General features: G+C 37.8%; 2 protein-coding genes and 1 long non-coding RNA gene across 3 annotated transcripts; 2 read left to right on the top strand and 1 right to left on the bottom strand.

Annotated features, from left to right (window-relative positions):
- The first annotated feature begins 1318 nt into the window (after positions 1-1318).
- Positions 1319-12223, top strand: ice2 (interactor of little elongator complex ELL subunit 2). Its single transcript, XM_032587221.1, is given in 20 exon segments — positions 1319-1435; positions 2426-2527; positions 2644-2707; positions 2710-2811; positions 2813-2842; positions 2844-2966; positions 3064-3183; positions 3775-3909; positions 4063-4179; positions 4452-4611; positions 5648-5721; positions 5723-5824; positions 5910-6269; positions 6271-6724; positions 6813-6979; positions 7883-8012; positions 8856-8940; positions 9980-10030; positions 10567-10810; positions 11764-12223. Coding segments are annotated over 20 exon segments (2766 nt in total). The 5' UTR covers positions 1319-1421; the 3' UTR covers positions 11896-12223.
- On the bottom strand, positions 3108-14271 carry LOC116735380 (uncharacterized). Its single transcript, XR_004342376.1, has 3 exons — positions 14261-14271; positions 4359-4360; positions 3108-3594 (listed from the first exon to the last, which is right to left on the bottom strand). It is a non-coding gene; the product is annotated as an uncharacterized LOC116735380 (long non-coding RNA).
- anxa2a (annexin A2a) lies at positions 12264-17630 on the top strand. Its single transcript, XM_032587234.1, has 13 exons — positions 12264-12392; positions 12987-13044; positions 13158-13248; positions 14575-14669; positions 14782-14895; positions 15224-15314; positions 15429-15508; positions 15604-15663; positions 16485-16578; positions 16668-16763; positions 16898-16956; positions 17182-17304; positions 17387-17630. Exons 2-13 carry the CDS (start codon positions 12997-12999, stop codon positions 17444-17446), a joined length of 1011 nt encoding a protein of 336 aa, XP_032443125.1. The 5' UTR covers positions 12264-12392; positions 12987-12996; the 3' UTR covers positions 17447-17630.
- Positions 17631-23881: the final 6251 nt, after the last annotated feature.

The following is a 23881-nucleotide window of genomic DNA, read 5'->3' as shown; positions in this document are numbered from 1 at the left end:
TAATGAATGACTCAATTTCCCTGCAAGGAATATAAATTTTTTATCACTTTTTACCATGTAATGCATTAGAGATCTTGATGAGGCTTGGTGAACAGCAGTATGATAAAGTTGTGGAATAATTTGCATAATTTGAACTTCTTCCATATGTAGACTATTGATGTTATCCTCCTTTAGACTAGGTGTAAGAATGTCATCATCAATAACTTGGTGCAAAGAAAAGAGACTACTGGTGTTAAACTTTTGCTCTCGCGTCTTGTATTTCAGGCTGTTTGTAGCACAAGGGACATTCTGGAGAGAAAGCTGACATTATTATGGTTAAGGATGCCAAATACTGGAGAATAAATCATAATAAGTTTGCCCACATGCTGTGAAAAGTCTACAAATCATAATAGGAGACTGTAATAAATAATTTCTAACTTTACCCATATAGCATGAGAATTATTTTACACAATTTAGCAGAAAAATAACTACTGTTATAACTGTTAGGAGGGATGAAATCATTTTAAAAAGGTGTACTGACTTTGATGTGCAAGTGTGAAAACCCTTAATCCAATTCTGTTTACCTTCTGATTTCTGTATTCAGTCTTTTTGAGTTCACACCTACCATAAATTATAATGAATCTAATGAATCTTACATAAAGCTCAGCTGTCCTGCTAGGATTTTTCCTGACTTTTCTTTTGTTATATGATGAAGACTTAACATTTTCACAGGAATGCATGCAATACTGAGAGTCGCTATATATCTGTGCTTGAATATACTTTAGGATTTTGACAATGTACTAGAAACAGCTTCATTGAAACTGGCTGTGTGCAAAAACAAGGAATTTAACTTTAACTGCTTGTACATAGATCAAGTATAAATAGATAAACATTGGATGAAATAATATAAAATATAGAAGTACGCACAGACATGTTTTATGCAAAGAGAAGAGAAAGAAAAGAAATGTAGGTTGTAGTAGTGCAAGTTTGCTTATTTATTTCACAGGAGAGTAGCTGACCACAATGTGCTCATTGTATCTATCAGAAAGACAGCCAGCAGGAAGCAACTGTCATGACATCATTAAATCCAGGTCTATTGAACCAAATGGATGTATTGACACCTTGCTACTATGGGGTGGGATTATATTATATTATATTATATTATATTATATTATATTATATTATATTATATTATATTATATTATATTATATTATATTAAGCATGCAGCCATTATGCAAACATTAAAAAATATTACAGTGTATTGCTGTTTACGTCCACTGGGGGCAGTAATACACATAAAGAACATCAATGCTACTATATTTCTAACAGACTAAAGAAGGTTGCTTGTAACTGCAAACGGTTTTCAGGGAACGATGAAGTTCACTTGCAGAAATACCGACTTTCGTTAGGTTCTGCTTTGTTTTTCCTGACGGTGACAACAATGGAGCTGGTGTGGTGAGTAACGTTATGAGTCTGTACCACCGGGGCTTTGAGACAGTCGGAAGAATTCATCTCCACGCTGAACTCATTCACGGAATGTTGTACTTGTATGAAACCAGAGCAAACACTACTGAGACTGAAAGAGGCAGAAGAAAAGTTATTAAGAACACATATATTATATGTTTGACAGACAATTGAACTGCGTTTTTTCTAACTAATAGACCGAAATTCATCCTCTTCAGTGAAGAGACTAACTTGTATTGTCGATTAGCAATACAATTGTCATGAAAAGCTGATTTAAAAACAAAGCCCAGGCTTGATTTATAACAAATAAAACAATACAAGTATCAGCTTTAATGCTATGGTACATAAAAAAAAACATAAACATTATTACAGTATACAATTATCATACACTAATTTATGCACGGCACGTGGTTATTCTGTTGCTTGTAACTGACAGCTTATGAATTGAAGGGTTTTTATTACAGGAATGCTATATTGTGGCCTACTCAAACATGAGTAAAACTGCTGACTTGATTGTTATCCAGCATGCAGTCAATGGCACACTCCACAAATTCAGTGCAGCAATCCACAAGGTCATTTTAGAGCTATGATCCATGCTTCCCTGTGATAACAAGGTTTATGAAGAAGCTATTTCACTTTACACATTTTGGGACCTGGACTCCTGCACACAATAGTAAAAAAAAACCGACAATTAACAGAATACATTACTCAAAAATAGTCATTGTTTCGTAATGAGTCCTTATTCAATGAGTTTATTTAATTTGACTTACTAAATAAATCAACTTTTGGTTTTATTCTAATTTATTAAGATGGGACATGTATGTTGATTTAACTGAGTTGTAATTCATCTTATTCAGAAATATTCTTCCATTGCACAAATTCGTGAATGTTTGTTTTCTAGCTAAAGTAATTTGGGGAGCTTACTGATTATTTCATTAGTTAGACAATTAAATGTTACTTTCAACTTCCTTTTAATGACAGGGATGATGACGCGCCTCCTGACGGTCCTTTCTTCACCAGAGACCTCTATGACAAACATTCACTTGCACCACATATCAGAGAACTTTGGGCCTTTCTTCAAAGGTTTGCTTGCAAAAACTTAATCGCTACGCTAATAAACAACTTCATGTGCACTTTTTACTGTTGTAAAGTTAACCAGCAAGTGTTTCATTCATCTTTTTTAACACAATTATTTCTAGTCCTGCAGAAAACACAGACGTAAATCAAGAGTATGAGGAGTCTGCAGAAGATCACACGTGCTCCTTCCCGAAAAAAATTCTGCAAAGTTAAAAGGCAGCCAAGCGTTCGGCTGGGAGAGCTGTGACAGTGATGGCACTGATTCTGAGGAACCAAAAAAGAGCAAGGAGCGAGAGAACGTCCTGTAAAAAGACTGAGACAGGAGATAGATGTTGCTTATCCTGAACCCAGGCTGCCCTATCCCTGCTTGTCCAGCCTGTCTACCAAAGATCAGAAAACCTATGTTGGTTATTTGATGAACATGAAGAGCAGGACTCTTCCAAAGGTACAAGCTTTCTCCATGAGCTGATATTAGCTGTATTTCAGACTTGTTTATTGTTTTGACATTCACATTTTTTTTTCTATAATTTGCTCTATTTCAGAACTTGATATTGCGAATAAACAATGAAGTTATACAGTTCACGAAGTACCTGCAGGATGTTGCTAAAATATGTGCTGATGACTACAACTTCATAACACAAGGAGCTATGCAGTATACAGAGGTACTTGAATGTAAAGGCTTGTATCTACTACAATCTGTTAGGGCTGGACAATATGGCTGTAAAACGTATCAATATATTAGCGTTTCATATCAGTTGATAGCAATAATTGTCAATATCCATAATTATTGATTAGTTTTTGTTTTAAATGTCTGGTATACTGCCAAACTTGTGGTATGACCTTTTCTGTTTTATTCAGTTTTCACTCCATGCTGTTGTTTTTTATTTTTAAGAAGTTATTAGGCATGGTGGCAAAAACTGAAACTGTTGCTGTTGCTGCACAAGTTACTCAAGAGGTTGTTGCTAGGTAACCAAAGAGTGAGTCAGTTGATGCCACCCACCTTGCTTAGCTTGCCGTAAGAGGTTGAGCAGCTAAAGCCTTTCCTTTGCCTTCATCCCCCAGAATGCTGTGCACTTCTGGATTAGAATTCAGTGAATATTGTATATATTGGATATTGAATATTCCAACATATGTATTATCTATGGATATTGACCAGGTGTCTATCACAATATATATTGATATTGATTTATTGTTCAGCCTTGGAATCTATACTGTGTGGAAAAGTGCACAAAGAAACTCTAAATGTTTTTCAGGAGTTTTTTACAGCATGTTTAGAGTCTGTGAAGGCACTTCCTCAGTTCTACCAGATCGATGAAGTGACCAGTTTGACAGGAGGAACGTTTAATCCAGGGCTGGCACTGACATTTGAGAAGCAGCTGCTGACAATGGTAATATATTCCTGAACTAATCTCAGAAATATTAGCTTGTATCATTATCTTCTTTCATTATACAAAGTTCTCACTTCAAGTTTTGAACTGCAGAATCAGCCTTGTGTTGATTAACTTTGTCTCCTTCCACATTTGCACCCGTAATGTCTTCAGGGCACTGTGAATATCACCGACCACAATATGGTGCCTGCTGATGCACAGCTTGCATCCGATTATCACAGTGTTTCATCAGCGAATCCTCCAGCTAAGAAAGCCAAGGACAAGCATGCTGTAAGCAATTGTCTCACTTATTTTAATTGCTGCATTAGAACAAGCAGAGATGTTTTACTGCTTGAATTGAATTCCTGATTGCATGTCTGTTAACTGCTTTTACTCTCCTGCACTCTTCAAAACAGACACCAGAGGGTGCTAATGTCTTAATTTGTCTAACCAGTGTTTCTGAAAGAAACGTCTTGAGTTGCACAGAGCCCATTTAGTTATTAAACACCAACATTTAAATTAGTTTGAAAACTTTGATAATTTGCTTTTGCTTTACCCCACAGAGGATCAGCAGTGACGGAAATACAGAAAAACTGTGTGCTTATTATGAACCTCATGTCTGTCTGACGCGAGATGCTTTGGTAAGGCTGCTGGACAACCACGGCCCAGACTTTGGGGACCAATGGGAACTGCCTGTTTTGGTAAAAATAACACCAGGAGAAGGTGTGTTCAATGTTTCAGATGCAATGTGTACGCTTACTGTGAAATGCCCTCTTATTTTACCCCATTTAACATGGTTGTTACAGTACAGTATAGTCTAAATAACACTTGTAAAGACGAATTTTGAATATGACTGAGATGTTAAGGTGATCTCGGATTCATATAAAGAATGAAAGGTGTGGGAAAAATACATTATACATCAGGAGCTTGTTGTGCTGCCTTTGTTAAGTGTTTTGCTAACATACTTAATTTTGTAGATGTTAATTTAAAAGGCATTAAGAGCAGAGCGCCTTATTCCATGTGGAATAAGCCATATAGTCCTGTAAGTCCTAAATGGCTTACATGACTTCTTAGGACTTTTTTAAAACTTTCTGTTTGCTGCCCTTTACAGATTTGTTAATTGCATAGCTTGTAACTATCCTGTCAAAACATTATTCCACTTGAGTTCTAGATTTCTGCAGCTCCTACAGAGTTACTGTGGGGCTCTTGGCCTCCCTCTTGTGAATAAATGTTCTGAAATTAAAGCGTGGATTTTTTAGGCTTGGATTTATTTTAAAAGTTTCAACAAATTTCCAAAAGGTGTGTGCTGTAAATAACTTTGTTCACACATACTGTGCATAAAACTGCATTGCTGTTCAGTGACCTCTTATTAATAGTTATAGAGATATAACATATTTTATTCCACAAAGTTCAAGTGAAGATGGGTGTGCTAAAATAATCGAAATAAATTTTGAGTAAAACTGCACCAGAAATGTTAGAAAAGAAAAAGTTAGAAACAAAACGGTTAAAGAGGCTAGCAGAAAAAAGACAGATGTTAATTTTACCAAAGTAAAAGCTGACACATTATCACCACTAAAAGGCTAGATAAAGCAAATAAATGTTTCTTTCAGTGCAATTCTTGGATGTACTTAAAATATAAAGTGAGCTAAGTGTTTATGATATTTTGAATTCTAATCCAAAGATGTGTGGGGAAAAAACATGACTGCTTTACCAAATTTAGTTTATTTGATTAATGTTTACCTCTGAACACTTTTTCCAGGCAGCAGTAAAAGGAAGACTGTATACATAGACTCACCTCTCCTGAAGCGTGATGTGACAATAAGAGAGAGGAGTCCACATCTATTATGAAGAAAGTCTGAAGCTCTCCATCATGACAAATGGAAGTAAAAAAGTCTTCCATCTAATGACCGAGCGGCCCGCACCTGAACAGCAACAGGTAAGCCAATTTAAAAGTAGTCATGATCCAGGATATAGTATGAAATATGTAATCTTTTCTTTAATTATGCTTTTCTTATCATTAGGAGGCCTCCGTGAGAGGTTGTGTGTCTGTCGAAAACAAAGGCCTTAACTTTGAGGTGGATCTGACTGACCTGGAAACTTTTGGAGAAACGACGACTAAAACGCCACAGATAAAAAAAACACAGAGTCAGCAGGATGAAGAACTTCAAAGTAGTGGATCTTCAAGTACCCCAGTTGTGACCAAGCCAAAAAATTCCAATAAAACACTCAAAGTTAGCAGCTTTTCACAGGGAGGACTTAACTCTGCTTCTAAAAACAAAAACAATACCAGAACAGAAACAAGTCAGTTGATAGTGAGTGAGCCCGAGTTACAAAAGACTGAATCGTCTGGCTCTGACCAAAAATGTGATAAAGATGAAGGCTTTTATGGCAGGTTCAGATGATGAGAAGCTGATCATTGATGAGACTGGTTCTTCAGTAGCATTGCCCACAAATCAGTCGGAACGCTTGACTACAACATGCTCTGCAGACTCCTCAGTTACATCTTCCGTTCAGTCCACCCCTGCAAATACAGTCTCCTCTCCGCCTTGTAAGCGTACAAGATCTAAACGAACCGCCAGACAAACAAAAGCACCCGAGGATCAACTAGGGGAGATCCTGCGCATGCAAACAGCCATGTTCAAGTCCGGCAGTGAACCATCTCCTGCCGTTAAGTCCCCAAGCCGCTGTCTTGGGCCCCAGCTCAACCCTCATACAACGTCCATGGTTAAACCGTGTGTGTCGTCATATTTAGAAAGACATCAAAACGAGGATGCCGAGAGCCGTGTTGTTCTTCCTGAATCTGTCATCACACACATCAGTCCTACAGAGCACAAAAGTTAGTGTCAGTTTGTTTTGGTTTTGGTTGGTTTAAACAGTGTTCGTGGACCTTTAATAACGTGCAGTTTTTTGTTGACCCCACTCAGAAATCCTTTCAGAAAACCTTCAGGCTTGTGCAGAAGATGAACAAGACTATGAAGCTCCAGTAGAGGGGAATCTGCTTTACAAGCTTTACAGTCTGCAAGACCTTCTGGTGATGGTGCGCAGCTCTGTGTCTCTGACCCATACAAGAAAAGTAGACAACCAGAACCAGGTGGGTTCATAATAACAAAGCTTTAGATTTTTGTTTCCAAAGTCTTTTTTTAAACTTTTTCTTTGTTTTACTTTTTCTCATTTTTCAAGCATAAACTGCTTTTTATTTTATCAGTACTTTATTTCATAGACTACACAACATCACATAAATGAAGTGGAAGCAAAATATGCATGAATATTTTTCAGTTGTTAGATGACATGGCAAGCTGTGTTTCCCTGCTCTCATAGTTTTGAGATATGTCTCTACCAGTTTTGGACTTTTTGAGATGAAAGCTTAGCTTAATCATCTTTGTGTGATATGTGAAGCTCCAAAATCATGTAATAAATGCGATTGAGTTCTAATCATTCCATTGTAGTTCTTATTGCATTTTTTGGGTCCCTCTCCTGCTCTCAAGTATTTTGCAGCCTTTGACAGGGTTTCGGTCATTATGCCTTGTATTTTATTCCCTGGATCTTACTTTTAACTTTAACTTTCTTGTCCCCACGACATAATACTGCCACCGTCAGACTTCACCTTGAGGATTGTGTTTTCTGAATGATGTTTGTTAGTTTTTTGTCATGGAGACCAGAAAGTTAAGTTGGTCTCTGTCATCCTACTTGGCCCCTCTTTCACTAAATGCATTAAATGTATGATGGCCAGTGTGTGTGTTTTGTTGTTGTTGTTGTTGTTTGTTTTGTTTTTTCATGGTTTTTTTTGGTTTTTTGGTGTTTTATAAATATTTGATTTCATGTTAAATGTTATCTATGCTATAAACTTAACCTGACATGGATTGTAAATGGAAATTACAGGCTATAGCTACATTTGTAACATACACTGTGATCATTTTTTAATTTCTGCCATACACACACAGATACAAATTTAGGGTAGCAGCTCCATACTATCTCCTGTGTTCTCTCCTAACAGCATGTGCCAGTTCATGTTTTACCCAAGTTGGAGTACCAGCTTTCTTACGGTGTTGAATGTCTAACGAACAGCGAGGCATGCCAGCTGTGGACGGAGACGTCGCTTCACTCCAGCACAGTGCCTTACATAGGTAAAAACACTCAAACCAAGACAAGGGATCGTCCTATTATGGTGGGGAAAAAAAATTGTACTTATTTTCTTCAAAATAAGTGTTGGAAATATTGCTCAAGTAATGTTTGAAAATGTTTTCCCTCTGCTGTGTCCATTGGTAACCATGAGACAAATCCTCCCACAAACCAGCAGTCATTTGATGACTCACTCTGCTGCTGTAGTTGTGAAGTTTACTCTGTTGCCATAGCTCTGACCATATCTTCAATTACAAAGGGTGGAATTTGCAAACCTAAGCTGAATGTTTTTTTGGGGTTTAGGTACAGTACTAATGCATATTTTCAGCCAGCATCCTGCTTACCTGTAGCTTAAAAGGAAGGGAACCACTCCTTCCATTCTTTTTCACTTCTCTTGACTTATGTAGGCGTGGTCTGGTAATGCTACCTGTCTAGTAGATAGAGAGCTTTCTTTTCTAAAGGAAAATAAAGTATTAGTTTCTAAGAATTAGTTTACCTACTATATTGTATATAAAATAGTCAGTGACAAAACTGTGGTAACATTTCAGCTAAGTGGAATATTAGAAAGCACCTCCTTGGTAATAAGGTTGTGCAACACAATTGGCTAAGGAAAAGCTTCCTTCTTTGCATAGAGGGTTCTAGTTTATCATGTGGTGGGTCTTGTGGCATTCCCCATCTGTGTATATATGCCTCTGGTTGAAGACTCTATAGTCTATAAATACTCCATAACTGAAGGCATTGTGGAAAGAAGCACTGTTTACCAGTTGCAGTCAGCTAGGGGAAAATAGGGGATGGAAAATGATATGCAATCATTGTAACCATTTCCTTCTCTCTCTTTGGCCCTGAAGCTCACATCAATGCACACACATCTAAAGTTGCTCTGCTGAGGAAGTTGCCTGACGACTGGATGCAGAACATCTCCTGTGGGTTCAAGTGAGTGTTCTTAGAGCAGATGTGCGCTCATGATTAGATTAACCTAATCCACTCAAAATGATTACATTACTTATAACCTGGAGGTGGAGATTTTGAAACTCGCTTACTTACAGGGCTCTCTTCTTGGGTGGGAAAGGGGGAGGGGTTGTACCTGTGATTGTCCTACTGGGGCCACCATACTCTGGGGGGCCTGCGGATGTCTGGGGTTTGATCTCTTCCGTGTTTGTCCTACTATTAAACATTCATATAGTGAAACCTTCCATACAGTCCATACCTGTTCACTTAGTTATGCTCATGTACATTCTGACTGGCAGAGGGCACTTAGGACCAGGACTTGAGAAACAGTGAAAAGACAAGAAGGTTTGTGGTTCTAATGTCACAAAATCAAGCAATGATTGTTGATACTTTTATAAATCTCCGTATAAACTGGGAAATGATTCATACAAATTGTAATCCTACTGGATTATGATGAAGGGAGCTGCAGTTTGTCTTTTGTCAGTGTAAAAAACTGAGTTTTCTCATCTGTACTTGCTACTTGAAAACACTGTGACCCAAAAAAAGCAGTAATGGTATTTTGATCATGGAACATATAGAACAAGGAATGCCTTGTGATGATAAAATTGCTGCTGGTCTTTTAGAAGCTGTCTTAGTTTGAGCTGTTACAACCTAATTTAGTTATCGTTATACTTTTACACTCTAAACTACAATCAGTAGTATTACTGTTGCATTACACCAGTACATTTTTGCTCTCTTAGAGTACAGTCTAAGGTGTGACTAAATCAGATAATTTGTCAGAAAATGCTACAGGCAGCAGTGTGTGGGATGTGCTTCTGTTTCTCTGTTGCCACATTGATGTTGATTGTGACACTGATGTGTTGAGTAATTAGGCTGGAGAGCATTGACCTGCAGCTTTTGGTGGAATCACAGTTAGCATCACATGCAGCTGTCATGCTCTGAGTTTGTCATCTCAGTGTTGAAATTAGTATCCAAGCATAAATTATACAGAGGAAAGAAATGGTAATTTCTTTTCTATTCACAGGCCTTCCAAGTCTCTGAATATTCTGCACCACCTACTGAAAAAGCTAACTGGGTAAGTTATTTCCCTCACCTTGGTTTAAATTGTAGATTAGTAGCAAATTTTAATGCAAATGTTTAAACCTGTTGCTATTATTAGTTGCAAATTAAAATGACTTTGCACATATAACACCAAGCAAAAATTTTAAACCACTTCTCAAGACAAACTTTGAAATGCCTTTTGAAAACTTGCATAACTGTTGCTCACAATCATCTTTAAAATATTCTAAGAAGCCTTGGCCCCTTAGAAGCAAACAGCAAAGAAATTAGTCATTATTCAAGACTTTTGCACAGCACTAGTTCTCTGTTCAAACTGCTGAAATATTCCCACATTCAGTCTTTCAGCCTCAGGGAGAACTTATGACATTATTCTTAGCCCTTCTTTTATTTGTTTCACAACGGGTTGCTCAACCCGCTGCTTTCTTTAGGCGCCGTACATTCCCATCATCACTCAGCCAAGAAACAAACAAAATAAGAAATCTTTCCAAGGTTACAACATGTTTCTCTGTGAAGGTCCAGACTAAACTACACTGACCTCCGTTTGTTTGTCAGGTTGGACAAAGGTCAGTACTTGATCGTGCACAAAACTGGAGAGGCGTTTGTCACTCTCCTGAAAGCAGGAGGTGAAAAAGTGAGTCGAGGAGCTTACAACCTGCAGCAGAACCACAGCTCTGTTTCTCAGCCACCAAAGTTGGGTATTGTGCCTTGGATACCTGTTGATCCGGCTGTGGTCCTTCCTTTCCACCAGCAACACGGCCGAGTTCCCTGTACTTTTCCTCCAAATACCTTTCAAAAGGTGAGTAATCAGTTAAATTCCCACAAAAAAATAACAATGCTGGAGAAAAATTATCTTCATTGGGATTTTACAGGATAGCTCTACATAATGTAGTACCAAAATATGAGGGGAACAAAGAATGTTTTTTTTTTTACAAATAAAAATAAAATAATTATTGTATAAGTAAACAGACTGTGATTTAATCTCAGTATAAATGGAGTTGTTCTGTGTAGACCTCAGAGGTTTGACAGAGAACATCAATGGCATCGTAAAGACCAAGGCACATGTCATGGATAAAGCAATGTTAGGTTAGAATACAATACTGTCTTAGAACATCTTAAAGAACATCTCACATAACATCCAACAGAGAACATGTATTGAGACTTTAAAATTGATGGCCACAGACCTCCATTAGTTGTGTAATTGTATACAAAAATCTCAGTTCAGTAAGTTTGGTTTTAAAGATTTTCATTTGTTAAAAAAAAAAAAAAAAAAATTGTAGAACCATGTGTTGGTTTCCCTCAACATTAAAGTTATGCTCTTCTTATGTTGCTCTATTGCAGAAAGTCACAGTTGAATGCATAAAGGTTTCTAGAGGTGTAATGTTTTGAAACATCAACAAATGGGCTATAAATACTTTTGTAAGTTGTTGCTGGACAAATGCCTACAAAAATAGACCAAACTTGTTGACAATTCTTTCAACTCAGAGAGCACACTTGGTAAGCCAGTTCAAGAATCTAGAGAAACAAAAAGTAGAATCCTGTTTCTTTCTGGTAGTTTGAAAAAGGTTCTTAGCTGTTATCTTATCAGACAGGTTAAGCCACAACTGCCAGATGGGCTTGTTAGACAGAGAGAATAACTTTATTCTAGCAATGGTTATTATTGCAGACAACAAAGACATTTTTGTTTTGTTTTTATTTTTAGAATTAATATGTTAAAACTTTTTATTACATTCTATTTTCCATCTCTGTCAGGCAGCAAAAGATGGAAATTACAACCCCAGAGGTGGGCAGAAGAAGAACCCAAATGTCCAGAAGAACAAACAAACAAAACGTTCAGCCAGACGTAAAAAATACATTAAAAAGCTTGTTGAGAAGTCTGTTTAAAAGCCAAGTCCTTCCATTTCATGCTCAGGTTAGTCTGGACCAGTGTTACTGCTTTAGGCTTTTTAACAATGATGGCAATACCAGAAGACCTTCGTTGTATTTTAAATAAATGTATTACATTTGTTGACATGTTTTATGCACTTTGTTTAAAACTAATGTTTTGTAAAACCAGAATCAAAATAAACATGAATGTCCATGCTGCACGATGTCATGGATCATTTTCTTTCTAATGCGGACGCTGGCAGCGTGTGGGTTATCCAAATTAAAGAGAAAATCTCCTGAATGGGCAGACCTGAGCTCACTGTTTTAATGTTGGAAAGTTGCATAGCTTGAAGGCCTGACTTGTTCTAACAGAGAAACAGGGTGGAGTTCATGAGATCATGGTACAGGGAGGGGATTGAAGCAGTCTTTGCCACAAAAGTTCAGCCTTCATGCTCCATTCCGCCCTAAACTTTCCAGGGACAAATCTCTGCAACATCTCCACATCTACAAGAAAGGTAATTCTGCAACAACATTGCTTTTTAGGGTCGAATAACCTCACATATTTAATCTGAACTTTAAACAGCTGAAAGCTTAAGAGGTTTTCCAACTTCCAAAGAGACTTGGAAGGACATAATTTTCCACATAACTTCCACTTGGCAGGCAGGAGTCTCATGATGTTGATTTGCTCTGTTTGGATTCAGTTCTAGAAGTAGCTTTTTTTGTGTGTGTGGGTGTGTGTGTATGAGCAGTATCAATTCATTATCCCTCAGTTAAGTTCAGAAGCGTTGTTTCCAGGGTGTGGTCACTTTGGAGCTGTTGTAATGAAAGGGTAACGTGGAGCAGCAGAGACTTTAAATAGTCACCAACAACACTGTTAGTAGAAAATATTCCATACGTGATCCAGGTGGAAAGTTAAAGAAAAGAACATTTAATTTTTAACAAACAGATTTAGGGTCATTGTGTGTCTGTTGAGAAGGCATTTCTTTTATCTCATCTCAGATAATTTTATCTTCAGTCTAAGTAAACATGCCCTCTTGTTTTGTAAAGCCAAACAAGTCAATGAGAGGATTAGAGAGGAATTTCAGATCCAGCTTTTGTCTCTTTTTCAGAAAACTCAACATGGCTTTGGTTTCGGAGTTTCTGGGACAGCTGTCTCTCAATGTTGCGGTAATGTCAAACTTTTGTCTTTACAGTTAAAACTTGATGTACTTTTACACACATCAGATTCTTTGTTTTCAGGCAATTGTATTATTTATAAATAGATTTGCTTTGTATTGCAGCATGAACCTCTGTACCCCACCGTGGTACCCGCTAGGGACTTTGACCCAGACAGAGATGCTGCCAGAATAGAGACTGCAATCAAAACCAAAGGTAGGATGCAGCTCTTTGTGTGACTGTGTGATGGTCTTATCTCTCTTACAGATGAGTAGTCTGTATTTGAGTCAGCTTCAGTGTGGCCACACTGGAAACTCCTCCTCATCTGTGCCTCATAGCTGACAGGGCTACCTCTGTCTGCTGAATCAGAGTTATCTTTAACAGCCTGTCTGTTCTATTACAATATTATACATGTAAGAGAGAAAACCATATTTCTCTTACATCAAATAAGATACATCAGTAGTGAGGCCTTCTAACCCTCCTGTATGTACTCCCTATAATTTTGAAGAAAAAATAAAACTGTCTAATGTCTAAAGTTTGACCAAGAATCAAAGCATCTTAGTCAGGAAATAAACAAATGAACAAACAACCTAACACTGTAAGATAAAATTACCAATTGTCAAAAGGGCTGTTTATCACATCCAAATCACATTCTGTTGTTAAACACTCATTCAAAGTTAGTAAAGTTTAAAATGCATATTGCAGATTGATGGTTCATAGATTATAGAGGATAGATCAGAATAAAAGTGGGATGGTGGCCAAAATATTCCCTTTTTGTTGATCTTCACATGGAAAAGTTGACTGAATCACCTACAGGCTCACAGCTGTTTCCTTACAGACTGTATACAATCTGTTTCTCTCTGCTAGGAGGCAAAATATAAAATAACTTCAGTTTCTTACAATGAGATAAAATGTTTGAACTTTTTAAGTCAGAAAAAGTTATACCTTCCCAGAAAACATCAAAACCACAACAGATGACACTCCAAAACTAAAGTTTATCTGTCTATGAGTGGTAAGAGCTGAGCGGTTCCTCAGAGCTCTGTAGATTTTGTGCATCAATATGAGTTCAGGGGTGGGTCGTCTTCTACTCATATTCTCCAATTTTGGATGAAAAATTTCTATTAGGAATGACATCATCCTCCTTATGGGAACCTGAGTAGAAATTATGGTTCAGAAAAAAATATGGAGATTAACTGTGTTTACAGTGGCTGGAACTTTTTTTTTTCACTTTGACCACGTGGCCTGCTCACTGAATCCGTAACAGATCTCTTGGTAAATTTCCAAATTGCCTACCAGTTCCGCAGATCAAGTCTATTTTGTTTCCCTACAACTGAGGTCAGTGAATTTTGGTAGGATGAAAACTGCCACTTTAAAATGAAACTAGAAATTTTAACATTTATGAAGTCTTTATTTTCAGATTATTTATTTTTTTTTAGAAATAGAATGCAGACCTAAATTTGAGATTTGCATTTCATTGCACCTATCATGCATATATTTAGAAAACCCTTGTGTTCTTACAAGTGTTGTATTTCTTTTTTTCAGGAGTGGATGAGCAGACCATCATCGATGTCCTAACAAAAAGATCTTACTCTCAAAGGAGAGAAATTGCTTTTGCTTATGAAAAAAGAGCTAAAAAGGTACACTAGGTTCAGACACAAAATCAAAGCTTACATTAAAGCCCTTGCATTTCCTTTTTGTAACCCTACGGGACACATTGGGATTAAAGTGACGGTGTCATTATGTTTCCAGGACATGATCACAGCTCTGAAAGCAGCATTGTCTGGCAATCTGGAAACTGTCATCCTTGGACTGATGAAGAGCACATCCCAGTATGACGCCTCAGAGATCAGAGGATCCATCAAGGTAAATGGCCTGAATTTGATCATTGAAGATTTCCACTGCCCTCTAGTGGCAAAATGCCATCATATATTTTGCTTTTCTGTAGAAGAGTTTAAGTGTGGAGGTGGATATCCCACCAACCCTCAACTGCACCTCCACTTTTAAACCGGGTTCTGTTTAGAAAAACAGATCATGTTTAAATAAAACTGACTCTCACCTTCTCACAACCATATGTTCCATTGGGAAGTTGGTGAATGTATCACATTTTAATAATCGCACAAAGAATTGAAATTGCCAACAAGACTTTATCAAGCCAAGGTGGGCAATGTGAGAATTTCTGTCTGTGTTTTAGGGTTTAGGAACAGATGAGGAAACGCTGATTGAGATCTTGTGCTCACGCAGCAATGATGAGTTGGTTGAAATCAAGAAAGTCTACAGTGATTGTGAGTTCAAAATGTCCCTGCTTTTCTAGAAAACGGCTGTTGTGCAGTGCTTTGGAAATTTACATCTTAGACATGGATATTAATGCCAAAAATAATTAAAATTTTATTTTCTAGTGTTCAAGAAAGATTTGGCAAAAGATGTGGCAGGAGATACCTCTGGAAATTTTGCTAAGCTGCTTTTGGCTCTGGTGGACGTGAGTGAAAAGTACTGTATTTTTGTCATTTTGGATGCAATTCAGGTGGAACTAATAAAAGTCCTTTTTTTTTTTTTTCCCCCATTTCTGCACAGACGAAGAGAGACGAACCCAGTGCTATTGTAGACTATGAAAAGATAGATACAGATGCCAGAGTAAGTTTTCAATTGGTATTATGTGTTAGTTTTGATGTATGGAGATGCATTAAATAATTTTACCTTCTTCTGTTTAAGAATAGAACAATAGTTATCACTTTGAGTAAACTTTAGAATGATAATTGTGCATGTCCTTTTCTAGAAAAAAATTGTTACTAAAAAATTGAGATTCATACCTGGTACATCATTGACTTATGGTTTCACGGACCACGGATATCATATAGTTTACATGGAAACAGAGTAGACAGTTTTTAACCCTGATATTTTTACCAGCAGGAAGTTTTAAAAAATTATTTTGGTTAGATTGGTGTTTATAATCAGTCGTGTTTTATAAAAAGGGGGAGAAGAACCAATTTAAATGGAGATGGAGTACTATGTAATCTTTAAAAAATTGTTTGCAATTTAATTATGTGAGATTTGAGCATTTTTATAAATATTGTAAAAACTCATGAATAACATTAAAGTAAAATAAACATATATGATATGATTTAAGTATGTAGGTACTTTATAGATAACAAATAGGAGCAAGATACAAGGTACTTTAGGCATTAGGTATAAAACACCTGCAGCAACTCAGTCATTTTGAATTCAATTAACTGAATGGTTGTTCATTTAATTCTGATTATGCCATCATTTATGCTATTCTTGTGTGACTATATTTGAATATATTTGATTGTATTTCAATTTTGCTTTTGATCACAACACTGTAAATCTACTGCAGTGACGCAGTTCCCTGAGAGATTAGTGCGACAAATTGGTGTGTCCCCAAAAACAATGCAGTAAGTTGCAAGCAGTGTAATGAAGTGGTTCTCCCTAATCAGGCTCTTTATGATGCTGGAGTGAAAATAAAAGGAACCGATGTCAACACCTGGATCTCCATTATGTCTCAGAGGAGTGTCCCTCACCTGCGCAAAGGTAACCACTTACCTGATTTCTGGTTCTCTGAAGTAGATTGGGTACTCCAAAGTCAAATATGTATAAGCATTTATTTTTTTCTCTTTCAGTATTTGACAAGTACAAGAGTTACAGCCCCTATGACATGCAGGAGAGCATTGTGAAGGAAGTTAAAGGAGATTTACAGAAGTCATTTCTTGTGCTAGGTACTATTCATCTTTTCTTTCATAATCCTCTTGATTTTGTGTTGTTAAAGCCATTAAAATATCACAAAAGAAAAGAAGTTGTTGCTTCCAACACCCATAACTGTGGATTTAATCTGCTTATGTTGCTTTTCCAGTTCAGTGCTTTGAAAACAAGCAGCTTTATTTTGCTAAAAAGCTGAATGAAGCCATGAAGGTATGTGCAATGTTTTTTTCCCCTTTTCTCCTTGTTATAAATGGACTTCTTTCTACTTCTAGCAATTATTCATTTTTAAAAATTTACTTTTACAGTCAAAACTTTCTGCAGACAGACAAAAAAGTCAAAGTTGGCAAAATTTGTTGCACCAGTCTTACATCAGCTACTGTATTTTAAGTCAAAAGTATGGACAAGTTTAATGCTGACTCGTTCTCCTCTGCTTAGGGGAAAGGAGCCAAAGAGAAGATTGTGACCAGGATTATTGTGTCCCGCTGTGAGGTGGACCTGAAAAAGATTTGTTCTGAATACAAGGACACCTTCGGGCAGTCCCTGCAGCAGACTATCACTGTAAGCAACCTCTTACTGATTAACTGTAAAGCATTTTCTATCACCCTGCCATTCCTTTATCTTTCTTTTTCCCTCTCTACAGGAACATACCAAAGGAGACTACCAGAAGGCAATGCTCAGCCTCTGCGGACCAGATCAGTAATAATAGTCTTTCGATATCCAAAGGGTATTCCAATCTCTTTGTACTGGAAATATGGGCAGACAACTGCACATTACAGCACAAACATAGAAGTATGGCAGTGAAGAAAGAAAAACAATTTAGAAGCTTAAAAATGTGCTATTTATGATTGCTATACCAGATCATTAATACATTTTTTTTTTCTGGACTGCTGGCTCTTTTTCTTTTGTCCTAACATGCTGCTTTCATATTTTACCATCAGAGGGCGGTAAAGTTGCACAAAAGAATTATTCTTGTGTCAAGTCCTCACTTCCAATCTGAATATCTGCAGAAGAAATGCAGATATTTACAGGCTGGCATGAAATATTTGACCATAAATTGCATATTTGTTTTTAATCCTGGCATCCGTTTTAATTATATAATATAATTTAAGTCAAAACTGATTTAAACTGTTAACTTTTCATCAGATGAGCTTATGATGACTAAATTTAAACTACAAGTTTAATGTCTTTAAACCATCAGCTGCAATGTAAAGCATAAATGAAAACAAGCTTGTTTGAGAGATAAACAGTGATCGAGTATCACCCTCCAAACTCGAAGAGGATGATTTAATCATTAGTGTGTTTTTCCGTGTTTGTTTGGTGCTAATATTTTAATTGAAAATGTTAATTTTACCTCTGGCAAGGATCATTTGCATAGCACTAAACAAGCCTCTATACAACATGTTTCTGCTGTTTAGTTTGTGGTCTCTCAGGATGAGAAAAAAACCACCGTGTTGTCAAGGCATTTCTACTGAAGTATAAGGGCAAAAATATAGCCCCGAAAGGGAAAATAGGAATCGCTGAACACAGAGATGAGGAAAGGATGGGAAGGAAAGTGCAATAATTTTGTGAAACTGGTGAGTTGCAGCTCCATTTGGTGTTATTGTGGGAGAAACGGCCTGATAAGTAATGGTTCTGTCCAATATTTTCAACGATTGACTAGCTAAAGGGGGAAATGGCTTCAAGTTTTAACAAGACATTGGATTTATGATCATTTTGTAATAATATTGATGAGAACATTAGCCCTTTGTGATGGTTTGTGTTTATAGGCAATAAAAAATAAAATATAGCACAAAGTGAGATAAAACAGTATTTTGTGAAGCCTGGATGGAGATTTATGCGAGAGCATGTTGACAGATTAATCTTTGCATCATAAAGAGAAAAGTACCTCCATATTTTTCCCCCTCCTTTTTTTTTTATTTTTTTATATGGATGTACAACATGCTGTTCTGCTCAAGGCCAGCCCACTGGGACCTCCAGCAAACCCAAGAGGGAACTCTCTTCTCAATTGAAACGATGCAATTTACCGTCCCAAACACGGGCACTTCATCATTCAGAGGACTTTAACCCCATGAATGTCAAACACAGAGCATGCTGGGAAGGAGATGGACTACCACATATTACCATAACTGCTACTACCTCATGATAAACACTCAGAAAAAAAACAGAAAATTGAACCATATACACCCATTTGATTTTTTTTTTCTTTTTGAAGAGGGGCACTAATTTACAATCTCTTGAAAGTTTTCATACACTTGAAATTTTTAACATTCCATCCTCAATCTTGGCATTTTTATTTGGTAGACAAATAAAAACACAACAGAATATGTAATTGGGAGGAAGAGAATTCTTAGTTGTTGTTTTTTTACCCCTCCAGGGGGTCTTTTGTGGGCTCAAGTGTCCCTTATATGAAAGTAGGCTGACAGTAAAGGGGAAAGGAGAAGGGGGGAAGACGTGCGGCAAACATTGCCGGGTCCGGGAGTCGAACCCGCGACAGCAGCGTTGAGGACTCAAGGCCTCCAAACATGGGTCGCGCTATCCCGCTACGCCACCATGGCACGCCTGAGAATTCTTAGTTTATGCAAATTTTAATGGGGGTATGAACGTTTAGGGCCAAGCATGATTGACCTCTGCTGAAATGAAGCTGCAAGTCATTTGGGTTTTATTTCTTATTTACTTACGGATTCAACATTTTTGCCCATTCTTCTTTGTAAACTAGCTCAGTCAGACTGAATGAAGCATGTCCAAAAACCTGATTATAGATATATCTGAACAACTTGATTAGAGCTCTGATTGGACGCTTAGGGTCGTTGTCCAGTTAGGGCAAGCTTAAGCCTGTGACAGGTTTTCTAACAAGACTGCCCTTTATCCCATCAATCAGTTAACTGACTAGCTTCTTTGTCCATGCCTATGCAATGATTCTTTTACCACCAAGTGTCACAATGAGTATGATGAAGTTAACGTGATATGCAATGTTAGTTTTCCTCCACACAAAGCAACTTGCCTGAGATTTAATTCTGTTCAGGATCCCCTTCTGTGCTGAAGAAAAACATTGGCACAGCATGATGCTGCCAGCACCATGAGATTAAAGGAAGCTGAATCCTAATACATGCCACACATTTCCATTTTTTTTTTCAATTAAAGTGAAAATTATATTTTCATTCCTCTGTAAAATTATGCACTATGTAGAGCTTATTGCATTTTGGTTGTGCTGTGGAAAAACTTCAATAGGGTGAAGCCTTTTGAGATTTAGCAACTTTTCCATGGTGTCTAAGAGTAGCCTTCTGGGTTTTTTTTGAAGGTTGAAGGCTTTTTTTTTTTTTTTTTTTTTAAACACAGAATTTTTATATTTGGAAGAAGAAAAAAACGCCCCACCATCTCACCGTCACCTCTAAGGAGAAAAAGCTCAGGCAGGGCTTTAGGCTTGCAGCAGCATTAAACTTTCACTGTGCAGCTGTATAGCTGCTGTTGCCCCCGCCAGACATACCAACTGCACACTGGGAAGGTATTAGTTTGTGCTTTTTATTAATTCATTGCACTGAACAGAACTTGCAATGTAGCAAACCAGCAGCTCCTTAACATTTCCTTTCACCACTCTCTCTTTGACACATTTGAACCCAGTTGGTGTTTTATTTTTTTGTTCAGATCACCAAAGGATGTTTAATTATAGACTAGAAGGCCACCAGGGTCTGCTTTTAATTGTGTGCATCTCCGTGTGTTGTGTGTGTGACTGTTTGCCTGCAGCTCTGTAGGTCGCAGGCATACTCCAAACGAGAACTCCTACAGGCTAAGCTTGAAGACGCTCCCCCTCAGTACATCCACAGAGCCCAGAGAGCTGGAGTTTGATTAATATTTTCTTAATTATCACTATTTAATTCAGCAAAGCCACAGCTTCTCCAGCGAAACTGTGGCCTTTGTCTCTGCGTTGCAGAATATCCTGGCTCATTAAGGACACGGAGAGATCCTGTATATGGTAAATAAGAGGCTGCGTCTCATGCCGCTGCCCCAGGGAGAGCTGGCACCACACTGAAGGACATCTCCTTGTGAAGAACAGTGCAGGGCTGATGTTTCCCAGCTCAGACTGCAGAGCCGGATCCTCTGCCTCTGGCATCGTCAGGCCCGCTTCCTTTCATGAGGCACAAACAGAGACAACAGCGCAGGCAGATGAGCACTGTGCACTCATCACGCCATCAGGCTGTCTCCTTTGTACAGTAGACTGGTGATTGAAATGACTTGAGAGAGCAGAATAAGGCCTGTCTCCTCTTGGGTTTTGGCTGCAGTCAGTCCATCTACAGACAAAAAAAGACTTATGGAGAAGTTTATAAAAGCTTTTTTGTGTACAACCAACCTCTTTGAAGAGTTAGGCTTCTGTCTTGTTGAGATGCCAGAAGGATTCTCAATAAGGTGAAGCATGGTGTGTGTGTACTGCTGTAACTTTGGCTGTTTAACTCAAAAGTGCTGTTTGCACCTGAAAAATACTAGCTTTGGTATTAATTGAGCGTTAAATCAATGGTGATCTTTTCTTGTCACAAGCCGTTTTATTAAAAAGCCTGCCCGGAGACATAACTGGGCTTTCATATTCTGTGGTTTATCAGATCAGCAGTGTTTGATGCTCAGAGCTGGACAGGATGCTGAGTTTTCTTTTCGCTCTAAGCTTTCTCTTTATTGTTTTGTCCTGAAAGAAGCAGAATAGCCTGTGGCTTGTTAACCTTGAAGGGTCACATTGGGATTTTGGAAGTGGGGGGTTCTGTTGAAGGTTATAAGCAGTTAATATCTTATCTGTGGTAGTCTTCATATATTTATTAAATATAAATGCAAGTTAGTTGGTAACAGAAACCGAAGCTAGTGGCTACATTGAATGGGGAAAATATGAAACATTTTGTGTACTTTTTTTTTTTCTATCACACAAACCTTTAATTGCTGAAACTGGCATTTAGGAGGATAAGAGTTCAGAAAAATGCATTATTTGTTTTGTATATTTGCTATGTTTGTTAGGGATGAATGTAATCTGATGGAAATCTTTAAAAGTGTATTTTTGGGTAAATTGGTGGTAAAGATGCCAAGACAATAATCTGTTTCGTATGATAGAAATGAGGTACATAGAGGTGTATTTTTATCATCCCAAATCTCTTTACTCTAACTCAGCCCGCTGATTCATCCCTCAACCCTTGTACCTGTTGTACCACTCATTGAGATCTCTGTGATCTCCTCGGTTTGACCAACTCTTAAAAGCATTCAGGTCCTCTAATTTTATTTTTTTTTATTTAAACCTCTCATGGATGTGATTTCATAGTGTGCAGTCAGATCTTGAAAGCAGGTTCTTTGGCCGCAAGCCATGTGCACTCACTGATGATGATTTTCTGTGAAGTGGTTTGTAATGGACTGGCCTCGGCTACGATACGTCTTCAGTGTTTGTTTGAACACGGCAGCCGATCTGTTTGGGTGTTTGTTTGTACTTCGCTGCATCCTAATAACACACCGAGAACTGCAAGCTGAGGGGGAGGTGGATGGTGTTTATCAGTGTGGCATATTAATGTTTATTTACACCATGGCTAATAAGATGTGTGCTCTGCAGCAAGGTGCAGCAGAATGATGGTGGATGATTAAGCTGCTTTGCTTTAGATTCATCTATTATCCATACTCAAGACTGCATACATAATGTAATAATGTAAAATAAGGCCAGTTGCAGCAGTAGATGAGGTGGCCAGTCTGAGGTGTTTGGTATAAATCAACACAGGGTGTCACAGCTGACAGAATGTATAGAAATCACTGTGATAAATTTGGGGAAATTGTCAAAATGTGCGTTCAGGGATGTGTGAGCTATGACTCTTTACATAGCACCGTTTTAAAAGAGTACAATCATACTGACGAGACTAATTTGTGGTCCAGTGTTTGGCTTTCAACTCCTAACTTGCTGGAGGTTTGGAATTGACTGAGAAGGGAGCGAATAGGGGCTCCCTAATCCATATTGTCATGACGCTTAATCCCATCCACTTGAGGCACGGCCCGTCTTCAATATCCTCGTCAGGCCGGCCACCGGACCCTGCACGCACACACAGAATCGCTGCCCCACCTTCATGCAAGAGATGGAAATCAGCCAGGCAGACACTCGAGCATGAACCAAATGTCAGCGACAAGCCACAGGGACAGAAGAGGAGCCCATGTTAATTATTACAGGGAGAAATCATACTATTTCACCTGCAAGACATGCCATCCAGGATATCTGTGGATCATGAAGTCATTTTCTCATTTTTTTCCCTCTGGGGATTCCAGGATGCAGACACAATTTTGATGAGAGGGTCTATAAAAGCAGTGATTAACTTTGTTTTGGATGTTTTTTTTCCTTTATTCATTTGACTCCAAATCTTTTTTTTTTTTTGCCAACCCCATTATCAAATCAGAATAATGGGATTCATTATGCTGTTACTTATACCCACTGAACACTTTAATACTTTGTCACAAAACAACCGCTAAAGCTCAATATACGTTGTTAGGATTTTATATAATAGACCTACAGAAAGTTGTGTGTAATTGTTAAATAATAAAGATGCTTTTGCAACTTTTTTTTTTTTTTACAAATAATATGTAAAAAGTGTGCAGTGGGTATGCATTTGGCACACTTTACTCTGACACCACAAATTAAAATCTGGGGTATCCAACAATCTCCAAAAGTGACCTAGTTAGTGAATGTAGTCGTTGTTTACCTAGAGGAGCATTAATAAGTAAATCAACCAAAAGGTCAATGATAACTCTGGAGGAGCTAATTCCAGCTGAGAATCTGTGAGAAAACATGAAATGTCATGTTGACATATACTCTCCATCCAATCTGACTGAGGCTGAGGCGTCTTAACAAAGCTGCCAATAAGTTATTTATTCCACTTCGGAGTTGGTGTATTTGATAGCATTCTAATAAAATGCATTATAATTTGTGGTAGTTAGTAAATGACTGTACATTCTCTAAAATGTCATCACGTTACAGAACCCCACTGTTCCTTTGTTCCTGTCAGTGTCATGGATTTACAGATATTGTTTGAAGCTCAGACTGTGAAGCTGAGCCCCTCTGATGGGAGAAATGCAAAGTTTTGGAAAGGTGTCTACAAATTTCTTTCCTCTTCACCACTACTTTCTCGTTTGATTT

The sequence above is a fragment of the Xiphophorus hellerii genome, chromosome 2 (assembly GCF_003331165.1).
Source record: "Xiphophorus hellerii strain 12219 chromosome 2, Xiphophorus_hellerii-4.1, whole genome shotgun sequence".
NCBI lineage: Eukaryota > Metazoa > Chordata > Actinopteri > Cyprinodontiformes > Poeciliidae > Xiphophorus > Xiphophorus hellerii.
This window is presented reverse-complemented; position numbering and strand designations above follow the sequence as displayed.

Coding starts and splice junctions, on each gene's coding strand:
- anxa2a (XM_032587234.1), top strand. CDS start 12,997: ATGGCTTTGGTTTCGGAGTTTCTGGGACAGCTGTCTCTCAATGTTGCG. Junction 13,045..13,157: donor AGCTGTCTCTCAATGTTGCG/GTAATGTCAAAC, acceptor TTTGTATTGCAG/CATGAACCTCTGTACCCCAC. Junction 13,249..14,574: donor GACTGCAATCAAAACCAAAG/GTAGGATGCAGC, acceptor TCTTTTTTTCAG/GAGTGGATGAGCAGACCATC.